The 12382-nt window shown below is 44.5% G+C and overlaps 1 protein-coding gene across 2 annotated transcripts in view; it reads left to right on the forward strand.

Annotated features, from left to right (window-relative positions):
* igsf9a (immunoglobulin superfamily, member 9a) overlaps positions 1-12382 on the forward strand; it is a 34667-nt gene that overhangs the window by 7104 nt on the left and 15181 nt on the right. For both annotated transcript variants that reach the window (XM_020458112.2, XM_020458113.2), the window contains exons 2-12: positions 991-1085; positions 1240-1434; positions 4966-5112; positions 5703-5851; positions 5970-6087; positions 6972-7113; positions 7281-7426; positions 7545-7687; positions 9518-9658; positions 10228-10344; positions 10873-11023. In XM_020458112.2, the coding sequence (XP_020313701.1) occupies positions 1025-1085; positions 1240-1434; positions 4966-5112; positions 5703-5851; positions 5970-6087; positions 6972-7113; positions 7281-7426; positions 7545-7687; positions 9518-9658; positions 10228-10344; positions 10873-11023 (1510 nt within the window). In that variant the 5' untranslated portion in view covers positions 991-1024. The remainder of the gene's footprint in view (positions 1-990; positions 1086-1239; positions 1435-4965; positions 5113-5702; positions 5852-5969; positions 6088-6971; positions 7114-7280; positions 7427-7544; positions 7688-9517; positions 9659-10227; positions 10345-10872; positions 11024-12382) is intronic.

A 12382-nucleotide genomic window follows, 5' to 3' on the forward strand; every position in this document is an offset into this window, starting at 1 on the left:
TCAAGGACTCCAGCAAAGCAATCCATGTATCTCTAGCTTTATGGAGGCATACTGTAAGGCAGGGATAGGCGTCTAGATACAGCCGTGGGCCAATTTCTTTCAGAGTGGATGGTCGTCGGGGCAGAACATAATTTTAATCATTTATACACTGCAAATTGACCACAACTGAGCCCAAAAATAGATTGTGTTTGAAAATAACAATAACTTCATACCTTGATCACATTGAGACACGATCATAGATGAATCTTTCTTTATTAGAGGGGATACTTGGGAACAAATTAAACCATTTATTTGCTGAATTCCAGGTGATTTGACCAAAAACTGGGGGCCCCCAAAAAATGGTTTGCTGTCCGGTTTTGGCCCACAGGCCGCCTGTTGCAGACCCTTGCTGTAGGGTTACTGTATAGGTTATAATAGTAGAGGCTCTGACTTCCCCCCCTGACTGGAAACCTTCATCATGGATTCATGGTGGATCATAAAAACAAGCACAGTATCGTCTTTGACCTGCTTGAAGTAGCCTACTGCCAGCTTTATGCCACCGATGACTGATGCACCACATGCAGTACAGTGCTACTGGCTGCTGTATGTCTGAGGCAGCCCAGATTATTTCTGTCCTTGACTGCTGACTGCCAACAAGTTCACTAAGCTCTCTGAGAAAACCACACTGATTCTTACTGGAGCTGGTCAGGTGCTCTGCAAAATGGACTCTGTAGATTTATGTGACATTTAATGAGCATTGAAGTTATGAGTACCATGTAGGGCTGGGAGGGTTTTGGCAGGGTTGTCTGTTGGATATCCGTTTGTGAAATGATATGGGGTGAATTCCAATCTTGAGAAAGGTACTTGAAGAAATCTAAACACATCTTCCATATGTCTATAAGCTAGACACAACTGTCAGTTCTCTCTTGCCCACTAGTTTGGAGAGAGGTGACAGGTGTCTGTTTTGTTGGCAAGATGCAATGTGTGACAAGTGTGTATTTTTGTCAACAGATCAAGTATGCTGGAGGCTGTTTGACTGGCAGCTATGGGACCAAAAAGAGACTATTTTCTGGATGTTACCATGGTGACGGCACTGTGCCTTCTGTGTGAGTAGAGTACTTAATACTTTCCCTCTGTAATGAACTCTCTGTCATTCGCTCTCTCCACAGCCACATCCATACCTGTCCCTACATTCAGCCATTTCCCTCAGCAGGATTATAATAATGTGAATAATGTCTTTTTTGTTGTTGACCCTCATAGGGGTCACTCACGGTCAGAAGCCAGAGGTGCGTGCCAAGGTAGGGGGTGTGGTGGAGATGGCGTGTAGACTGCCACTCCCTTACGCGGGTGCGTCTGTGCCCCTGCACGTGGTGGAATGGGTGCGCCAGGGATTCGACATCCCAGTCCTGATGAAGTTTGGAGTGTATGCTCCTCGGGTGCATCCCAACTACGAGGGTAAGTCCATATTCAGCCCATCAGAGGCTCGACTGGGATCTAATCTTACAGTGAGAGTGTTTCATTTCAGCCCCCTGTCAGGTCCGTCTCAGCGCTTTGGTATCATCTGTTGCCCAAGGCTGAGGTTTCCAGACCCCAAACAGTTTTTTCCAGAGGCCTTGTCCATTAACACTGTCAAGCCCCCTTTCCTACAGTAAAAGTCCACCCAGACTTCATCCTACCTATATCCTTCCTTAACAGCTATCTTCACTCAAAAAACAACAGTAACTCATCCCTTTGTCAGCTTCAGTCCTCCTAACTGCACTGCACCCCAATGGACTGTGTGAGCTGGGGGCTTTGTGTTCGTTGGTCCTCTCAGATTGCATCATGGTCTATTGTCCCCATTCCGCCCAGGGTCAGAGAACAAAAGGCAGTCTATGGGGGAAAGAGATCTTCAATAGAGCAGAAATACCTTTTGTGACGGCTTCTGTCCTTTAAAGTCTCAGACAAAGGGATTGACGTGGACAGAGGAAGAGCATGTCTGTGTGTTTTAGGACGAACCTAACTAGAGGACGATCTGTCTTCCAACGGGCCGGTGGGAGTGAGATTAGACCTGTCTCTGATCATTGGAATTTGTGCACGGGTGCAGTGCATTCACATGTGTGTATTGGCTAGGGCTCAGGAATCACACTATACACCTGTTCAGCCAATTCGTATTAGAATGTTAGAGAGCCAGATGACACACCCATGCCAACCAGACAGGGAAATACGATAACCATACATGCCTCATTGACACTGCTGTAGAGCAGACTTGCTATAAAACCATTCAGAGTAATATGACTTGGTGATGAGAGATAACGGATGCCTCAATCTTTAGTGCTGCTCTTGCCAAAGAAAAAGGAAGAAAGTCAATCACTCAAATGAATATATAAAGCCCTTTTTTTCATCAGCAGATGTCACAAAGAGCTATACAGAAACCCAGCCTAAAACCCCAAACAGCAAGCAATGCAGATGTAGAAGCACGGTGGCTAGGAAAGATTCCCTATCAAGGCAGGAACCTAGGAAGAAACCTAGAGAGGAGAAAGTCTGACTAATGTCCTCTGGATAGGTCAGCCCTCTCCCCTCTATTACGGAGGAGGAAGAGCTGAATGGGTCTTTTCAGTGTTTGTTGTGTATATAGAGCAGAGGAGAGCGCTGTGTAGAGAGAGAGAGAAGTGATCTGGAGAAGTGAGCAGGTTGTTAGTTCTGTACACACAGAAATGCTGATTCAGACCCCGGGAGAGAGAATAGTCAATGCTTTGGGAAATACAGCTCTATAAATGCTGTGTAACATAATGATATCCTGTACTCTATATTACTACCAGAGTGTCTACAAAGCAAATCATAAATACATAAAGAATATCCCCACTGTACTGGCCTGTATATTTTCCAACATCTACGGACCAGCATTGGATCATATTACGATTATTAGGCTACTGGCTTATATTGAATGACTAATATTTCATTAAGGCATGCATACGGCTCCATAGCAGTTTCCTAGTCTCTGAGTTGGTAGCCAAACTGTGATGATTAAAATGTCAAATGATCACAGCGTCTCTTAATAGGAAAACAACATGCAGACATTAGGAACTGAAGGGTTTCAGGAGGTAACTCTATCTGCTTTCTTCTCCGACCGAAACTAGAATACCAGCGCCTGGGAAACCTTTGCCCAAGGGTGACGACATGTCTCAAGGAAGGGATAGGGACCATAGATTCTGAATTTCATATCCGTGGGCACTTGGAAAGTCCCATCAGCAACAAAACATATTCAGATATTTACACAAATGCAAAGCTGTGATAGTAGATTGAAGGCAGCCTGTGTGCAGGATTAGCATAATTTAGTGATCCTGATCTAATCTGTTTGATTGTTTGCCATTCATCTACAAATTAAAACATAACATTTTATTGGGTTGTAGTGTGTTGAAATAAGTGCATTATTTGAGCTGAGTCACTGTCATGTGTCTGTGCTGCTAGTGTAGATGCTTTCCCGTTGGACTGTCACCTGAGAGCTGAGGCCATTGAAGGATCAAACCTAGCTGGGCTTTGTCTAGTGATGCATTCAGAGCAATGGGGTGTGGTCCCAATTCTTTGAGTTGCAGGACTGGACATCCAATGGAAACATTATTATTATTAGTAACATCGGACTCAGATGTCCCACACTTGTATCTGCACTAATGGGTGTGGGAGAGAGTGTCGTCCTGGTATAAACAGACAGAGACTGACATGGCGGTCAACAGAAATACTTTTTGGATCATTAGAGTGCCAAAGGAGAGGAGGGACCGGCAAGTGGAGAACGAGAGAAAGAGGGGGAGGAGTGGTAGCCTCGCGAGCTGCTTGATCCCTCGAGCTCACGTGAATGGTTCGCTGCAGCATTAATAAGTCTGGTATATACGAGGCTAGAGGAGTGGTGGAGGGGAGTGACATTTGGTGGTTGCAGAGAATGCCATGATGTGGGAGAATGGCTGCCAAAGAGGAGGCTCACTGGGCCAGTCTTGTGATTGTATTTAAATCAACAATGCCTTCACTGAAACCCCACACTAAGCCCCACTAAACTCATTACAGAGTTGATTTGTTTGCATATGCAATACCGTGCCTGTGTTAGTGCATACGTGTGTGTCTCTCCCTCTCCCTGTCTCCATCTCTCCTCTTGCTTTCTCAATTTACATATTATTCAAATCTAGAGATGCATTTTTTTTCATGTGAACCTTTTCAAATCACAACAGCGGTAGGTGATCCAATCCCTAGTTGGTGTGTGCGTGCGTGCGTGCGTGCGTGCGCGCGTGTGTCTGTGCGTGCGTGTGAGAACGGGTATTTTGCTCTGACCGTGACACATGTGGATTTAGCCCCCATTCCATTTGGAAAAAGTAAACAGCATGTGATGTCATAGTCGGTTCCTCATCTGTTATCACAGCCACCACCCCTTTAACTGCAGTAGCTTCCTGATCCCCACTGTGGGCATAGAAACGGTCCCTCCCTGTCACTGGAGACATGGACTGGCGTTAATGATTAGCTCAACACACCTCAATGACTCAGTGTCACAAACACATTAGCGCTACAGTCTGGATATTCTCCTCAGTGCTTCACTGTCTGTGAAGTCCAGGCTTATCACGCCGCTAAACTGCACTGTTTCAGTCATTTAGTTACAAATATGGCTTAATTGAATAGCAAAAGAAATGACAACTTAAGAGAAATGGAGTGAGGGAGATGAGAGAGACGCCACAGGGAAGGAGGGAGGGGTGAGTCAGCAAACACCATTGCCACAGGGTGCAGTCACCTGGCAACCAGGAGATAAAATTTCAAGGCTCTCGATGACAATCCCAGTGCGTGTGTGTGCGTGTATGTTTGGAAGGCTTTATCTGTAGGCAATTGAAGTATCATAGAACACTCCTATCAGTTGTAAAACACATTCTTTGTATTGAACCTCCCTGAAATTCCTCATTATTTCCAATGGTTTGATTGGTTCCGACCCTGTCTCGTGCCCTCTCACTCCTGTGTCCTCCCCTGTGTCTCCAGGCCGTGTGTCTCTGGTGAGGAATACTGTCTTGAGGGTGAAGGGGCTCCTCATAGAGGACCAGGGCCTGTACGAGTGTCGCATCCTCCTGCTGGACAAAACCACAGATGAGACCCGCAATGGCACCTGGACCCTGCTGTCTGTCACCGGTGAGAGGAGGGGCTTGTAATGGGGAGGGGCTTTATTTTAAGGCCATACAGTCCTACTATCCTCATCGTACCTTATCATATCATATACACACACTCCCTCTGTCTCTCTGTGACCTCTCTCAACAAAACACGACTGCTCAGACAAACGCACCCATGTAGGACACGTTCCTACTAGGAAGACTTTTGGTGGGGTGAGAGAGGAGCAGGAGAGGCGCCGAGGAATTAGGACAGATTAGCCAGGCACATGGCCCGGGCAACGGCAGGGTCACGTCTCAGGCTCATTGTCTAATAAGGTTAAGATGCCTTGGCAGTAGGGCCTGGAGCACACGGCCAGGCAGAACATCTCTTTCTGTCTCCTAAACAAACACATGCTTTACTCATGGTGAGCTGTACAGTAAGTGACTGGCCTCTAAGGGATGTTTGCTTACCCCAGGTCAAGCGCCTTCCGCCAATATGACTTTAAACTATGGTAAACCTGCTGATTCTGCTTTGTTTTTTTGTGAGATCTTCACCTTTACAAACTTTTTAACTGTCTCTGTGGAAAAGGGATAGAGGATGTTGTGTTGACTGTCTTTGTTGTTGTTCTGTAGCTCCTCCTATTTTCAGCAAGACCCCTCCCCCTGTCATGGAGGCTCTAGTGGGGAATCCTCTCTCTCTGGCCTGCGTTGCCCATGGTAACCCACCACCCACCATAACCTGGGCTAAAGATGGTACTCTCATTGAAGGAGACAAGGTTGAGGTGAGGAATCAAAAAAACATCACCCCTACAATCCAACATTGCAATCTATCTCTCTCTCAATGCAAACTTTATTGTCCCTGCAGGGAAATTCATTGCTCTCTCTCTCCCCGTCTCTCAGGTTCTGAGTGGGACGTTGTCTCTCAGAGCAGTGGACAGGGAGGCAGGAGGACAGTATGAATGTCTCGCCTCCAATGCGGAGGGCAATGTGACTCATGTGACAAAACTTAAAGTCAAAGGTCAGTCGCTATTTGTCTGTTTGTTTGTTCAGGAGATTCCCGTCTACAGTTTCCCCCTGGGTCATACTGGAAGAACAGAAAAATTCATAGGAATCTCCCAACACCGTGTCTAGTAGGCTTCTAAACAGCTTCGACCCCCAAGCAATAAGATTACTGAATATCTAATCAAATAGCTACCCAGACTATTTGCACCCCCCCCCCCCCCCCTCTCTCTTTTACGCTGCTGCTAGTCTCTGTTATTATCTATGCATAAGTCACTTTAAACTCTACCTACATGTATATATTACCTCAATTACCTGCCCCTGCACATTGACTCTGTACCGGTACCCCATGTATATAGGTATATAGCCTCGCTATTGTTATTTTTGCTGCTCTTTAATTATCCCCTGAGTGTCGAGAGTTGTTATCGCCATCTGGTGGTGGTTGTGTGATGTTCAGTTACAGGTGAACCCAAGGGTTTTATATGGTGTGTCCATACTGTGGATATTTTCCCTCATAAATTTCACTTATGTAATAAAATATTTTCCATTTATTTTTAAGTCGCACTATGTTATGCCGCATGACGTCAATAGGACCAGGATATGCCGTTTTAGATTTGGGTGTGTTTTTGGCAGTGACACCTGTTAGGATTATAATAAGGCTTTGATTTCTGGCTGTAGTCACTTTTTCAAATCCTTATGTAAGCCTATAAAACAGACCTTCAAACAAATCCTCTAAGTATTTATCCCAATCAGCCATAATCTCCCAACATGAATGTCACTGTCATGCTGTGCAGTGTTGCTCTCACCAGATAACTGATTGGAGTTTAGATATCTTGCTAATCTGCCATGTCCTGCTGACTTTTATCATAGAATAGATCAGGGATTTCTTTCCATCTCAAACAGGTCCTCCAGTCATTGTTATCCCCCCGAAGGACACCTCCCTCAACATGACCCAGGATGCCCAGCTGCAGTGCCAGGCTTTGGCTGATCCTCCCAACATGACCTATGTGTGGCAGAGAGAGGGAGAGAATGTCTACCACATAGAGTGAGTTTGGTGCATTTTGACCCGGTTTCTTTATATTGGATTTGTATATTTACATGGGATTTTGCGAATGTTGTAATGTTTCTAATGAGGCGTTTGCTCCATTTGAATGTCCTTTACGGGTTGTGTGTCTGAAAGGGTTTTAAGTTAGATTTTTTTGTTGGTGTTAGGGCTCTGAAGTCCCGTGTGAAGATCATGGTGGACGGCACCCTCCTCATCACCCGCATTACCCCAGACGATTCTGGGAACTATACCTGCATGCCTACCAACGGACTGTTGACTCCGCCTACTGCATCTGCCAATCTCACTGTGACACGTAAGTGTCTATGTGTTGATCCGTTCCTCTCCAGTCTTCAGTCCCCACATAATGACACAAATCCTACCTGTCCATAAATCCCTTCCAACCTTCAGTTTGTTTCCTCTCTCCCTTTCAGACCCTGCCCAGGCTCTCCTGATGCCACCGCAGACATATCTCCCCACAGGCCTGGGAGGTCTGGTCTCCTGCCCCGTGAGAGCTCAGCCACCCCTGCTCCGCGTCGACTGGACCAAGGATGGACAGCCACTGGATCTGGCCATGGTGGAGATCAGCCTCATATCTCCCCTCATAGGGATAGCCGTTAACTGTCTGATGCTGCTGATTTGACCATTTCCATAAGGAATCAATATGCCCTGAATGCCTACTGCTCAACAGAGAATATGTTTCCATTTAACAGAGATTTATACAGTGCAAGTATTCAGACCCCTTGATTTTTTCCCCACATTTTGTTACGTTAAAGCCTTATTCTAAAATTGATTCAATCGTTTTTTCCCCCCCTAATCAATCTACACACAATACCCCATAATGACTAAGCGAAAACAGTTGTATTTATTTTTGTTGCAAATGTATATATAAAAAACGGAAATATCATGTTTACTTAAGTATTCAGACCCTTTACTCAGTACTTTGTTGAGGCACCTTTGGCAGTGATTACAGCCTCAAGTATTTTTGGGTATGACGCTACAAGCTTGACACACCTATATTTGGGGAGTTTCTCCCATTCTTCTCTGCAGATCCTGTCAGGTTGGATGGGGAGTGTCATTGCACACCTATTTTCAGGTCTCTCCAGAGATGTTCGATCGGGTTCAAGTCCGGGCTCTGGCTGGGCCACTCAAGGACATTGAGACTTGTCCTGAAGCCAATCCTGCATCTTCTTGGCTGTGTGTTTTGGGTCATTGTCTTGTTGGAAGGTGAACCTTCGCCCCAGTCGGAGGTCCTGAGCGCTCTGGAGCAGGTTTTCATCAAGGATCTCTCTGTACTTTGCTCTGTTCATTTTTGCCTCAACCCTGACTAGTCTCCCAGTCCCTGCCACTGAAAAACATCCCCACAGCATGATGCTGACACCACTATGCTTCACAGTAGGGATGGTGCCAGGTTTCCTCCAGCCGTGACGCTTGGCTTTCAGGCCAAAGAGTTCAATCTTGGTTTCATCAGACCAGAGAATCTTGTTTCTCATGGTCTGAGAGGCAAACTCCAAGTGGGCTGTCCTGTGCCTTTTACTGAGGAGTAGCTTCTGTCTGGCCACTCTACCATAAAGGCCTTATTGGTGGAGTGCTGCAGAGATGGTTGTCCTTTTGGAAGGTTCTCCCTTCTCCATAGAGGAACTCTGGAGTTCTATCAGAGTGACCATCGGGTTCTTGGTCACCTCCCTGAACAAGGCCCTTCTCACCCAATTGATCAGTTTGGCCGGGCAGCCAGCTCTAGGAAGAGTCTGGGTGGTTCCAAACCTCTTCCATTTATGAATGATGGAGGCCACTGTTATCTTGGGGACCTTCAATGCTACAGAAATGTTTTGGTACCCTTACTCAGACACAATCCTGTGTCGGAGCTCTACAGAATATTCCTTCCACCTCATGGCTTGGTTTTTGCTCTGACATGCACGGTCAACTGTGAGACCTTATATAGACAGGTGTGTGCTTTTCCAAATCTTGTCCAATCAGTTGAATTTACCACAGGTGGACTCTAATCAAGTTGTAGAAACATCTCAAGGATGGTCAATGGAATCAGGATGCACCTGAGCTCAATTCTGAGTCTCATAGCAAAGAGTCTGAATACTTATGTAAATAAGATATTTCTGTTAAAAATTAAAAATAAATTTAAAATGTGCAAACATTTCTAGAAACTGTGTGTAGATTGATTAGGATTTTTTAAATTTGATACATTTTAGAATAAGGCTGTAACGTAACAAAATGTGGAAAAAGTCAAGCGTTCTGAATACTTTCCGAAGGCACTGTATATCATTTTTTGGGCTTATAACACTTGGCTTTATCCTCAGCTAAGATATTAGTTGCTATTCATTGTTTACATAATTATTCACATTAAGCTGAATTAAAAAACTGTCTGATCCCTCTCTCTGTATTATCTAATCAGTATCCAGGATGGACGTTGACATCTGAAGGCTCGGTGTTCATGGCTACTGCCAATGATGATGCAACAGGCAAATACACGTGTACCCCCTACAACAGCTACGGGACCATGGGCCAATCAGGGCCCACGACAGTCATCCTACAGGTCAGGGTACACCCAATGTCCTCTAGCAGTTTATTGTACAGTACATAAATGACCAGGTATTTACTTCGAAATTACGTGGTACAATGGTAGTTGCATAATAATAACTTCTGCAATATTGATTTGTTTCTTTAAAAAGTTATTGCTACCAATTTGGAAGCAAGTAGTTGGTTACTAATTTTGTGCAATTTAACTAGACTAGAATGTCCCATTTTTACCACTTAGTTTCCTTGTAAATTGCAGATAAATACCTATGAAAACAGCACTGTAAAATAAAATGCTACCCAATTAATAGTCTCTCTCATTCTGAAGAGAGAGAGCTGAGATAGCCAATGAGCATTTTGATGACCTTCTTACACTCCTCTGCTTGTCAGCCTGTTACATGAATTGAGTTTAATGTGGTCTGATTACAATAGCTCCTCTATATCAAAGTTAATTATGGATCTAATCCTTTTGTAAATAGAATAATCGTGGCTAAAGCTGAAGGTAATCAACTGTTTCACTCAGTTTCTCTAATTGCGATAAACTCCTTGACTAAATGACACGGCTGGTTGTTTTGTTATGACCCACAGGACCCCCCGTCACTCAGCGTTTGTCCCCGTAAGGAGTATAGACAGGAGGTTGGGAGAATCCTTGTTATTCCCTGCCAGACCACTGGAGATCCAGCCCCTAGTATAACCTGGAGCAAGGTGAGAACACTCCAACAGACCCCACAGCAAATGACTGTACTCTACTGACTTCTTCAGTCAACATGTGAATACGATAGTATGAACTGTGGACAAACCCTGAGGCAGAAATAGCTATTATTTAACACACACCTGCAAGCAAGCACCCCTCTCCCGATAAACAGAGACAAACAAACACTTCACTGATTGCAGATTGCCCTTCATCAGCAATCAGCCCAGCTTGTGTGTCTGATCTCTCTATCCTCCCTGTCTGTAGGTTGGACCTGCCCTTCACTTTCAGTTGGACCTGCCCTTCACTTTCAGTACTCTGTAGTCTGATCTCTCTGTCCTCCCTGTCTGTAGGTTGGACCTGCCACACGCTCTCAGTACTCTGTAGTCGGATCTCTCTGTCCTCCCTGTCTGTAGGTTGGACCTGCCACACGATCTCAGTACTCTGTAGTCTGATCTCTCTGTCCTCCCTGTCTGTAGGTTGGACCTACCACACTCTCTCAGTACTCTGTAGTCTGATCTCTCTGTCCTCTCTGTCTGTAGGTTGGACCTGCCACACGCTCTCAGTACTCTGTAGCATCTAACGGCTCCCTGCTGCTGCTTCCTCTCAGTAAAGACCACCAGGGGGAGTGGGTGTGCAGCGTTACGAACCGCGTGGCCACTGTCAAAGCCAGCACTCTCATCTCAGTGCTGGGTGAGTGGAACAGACTGACTGACTTACTCATCTTTATTAATGTAGCTACTATGTAAAGTGTTCATTACCAATGTTCTCTCTGTTTTTCAGCACTGAGCAAATTTCAGGTTTGCTGAGTGCAAACTTGAACTTTGTAAAGATTCTTTGCAACTTCCAGCGCACGTTTACTGCTTTAAGTTACAGTTTTAACAGTGGCCAAGTAGGCTACTGTGGCTATTTGATTATAATGTAGGCCTACCATGAAAAACTATGGAGAAAATGCATCCCATAACATTTGAACATGGAAATAGCGGTTCTATCATGCAGCCAATGTGTGGTGTTCAATGTAGGCCTACATTCTATGAGACTTTTGGAAAAAAACATACAGGGCTTAACATTACCCTGTTCATCCACTTGTCCGTTTAGACCTACGAGGTGACTGAACATGTTGTTGTATTGTTTGATGAAAGAAACCACTTTACAAAATAATATGCATTATTATTTCCATACCATTATTACAAGAAGCAGACAAATGATGCTACCCTCTGCTTATTGGCTACTTAGCTTATTCAAGCCCGTCTCAAAATACAACACTTCCCCCTTAAGACAAAAAAAGCTCTTTACCTGACTCGCTTTTCCAAAGATGTCTAGGAATGTCCATGTTTTGTGGTCTTGCAGGAAGCAATCACTCCCCTATTGCTGACTAAAAATGATCTATAACTGGGCTAATAACTCACTAACTGGTAAAGGATATGAACAAAATGTGGCTACATTGCAGCTCTCGCTTTGATCTCAAAACAAGCCCATCTACTCACGACCACTTGTGCTGTTGACACAGTCCAGTTCAAAGTAAATGGCACAGATCCATATATGACAATGGTCTATTTGCATACAGGTCTACTACGGGCTGAGTCGTGCATGTTAGTGCAATGGAATCATACTCCGATGTAAAATCTCTTGCATAGTTTGTTTTGTTTCATGATGTTGCATTAAAGTGTCTAATTTTGCGTTGATTCGACCACAATTGCCACAGTAAAGGGAAACGTTGATAGTTAACACTAACAGGGAAAACTCTAGAACAGTGGTCACCAAGCTTTTCTGAGTCAAAATGCAAGCCGGGGATCTACCACTTAGATATGTTATTTGCATGACTTAAAAAACTCAGGCCTATGCAACATTGACCTATTAAAAACAGTACTGTAGAAATGAGGTTTGTGCAGTAAGCTATAAACCTAATATATTATCACTGCATATTGGCTTTGCTGGAATTGCCCTGCCAATACATTGTTGTTCTGGCCATTTAAAAAAAAAAATAATAATAATAATTGAAATTTGAGGTAGACTATATGATCATAAATCAAATTTTATTAGTCACATGCG

Source organism: Oncorhynchus kisutch, linkage group LG23 (assembly GCF_002021735.2).
Source record: "Oncorhynchus kisutch isolate 150728-3 linkage group LG23, Okis_V2, whole genome shotgun sequence".
In the NCBI taxonomy this organism is placed as follows: domain Eukaryota; kingdom Metazoa; phylum Chordata; class Actinopteri; order Salmoniformes; family Salmonidae; genus Oncorhynchus; species Oncorhynchus kisutch.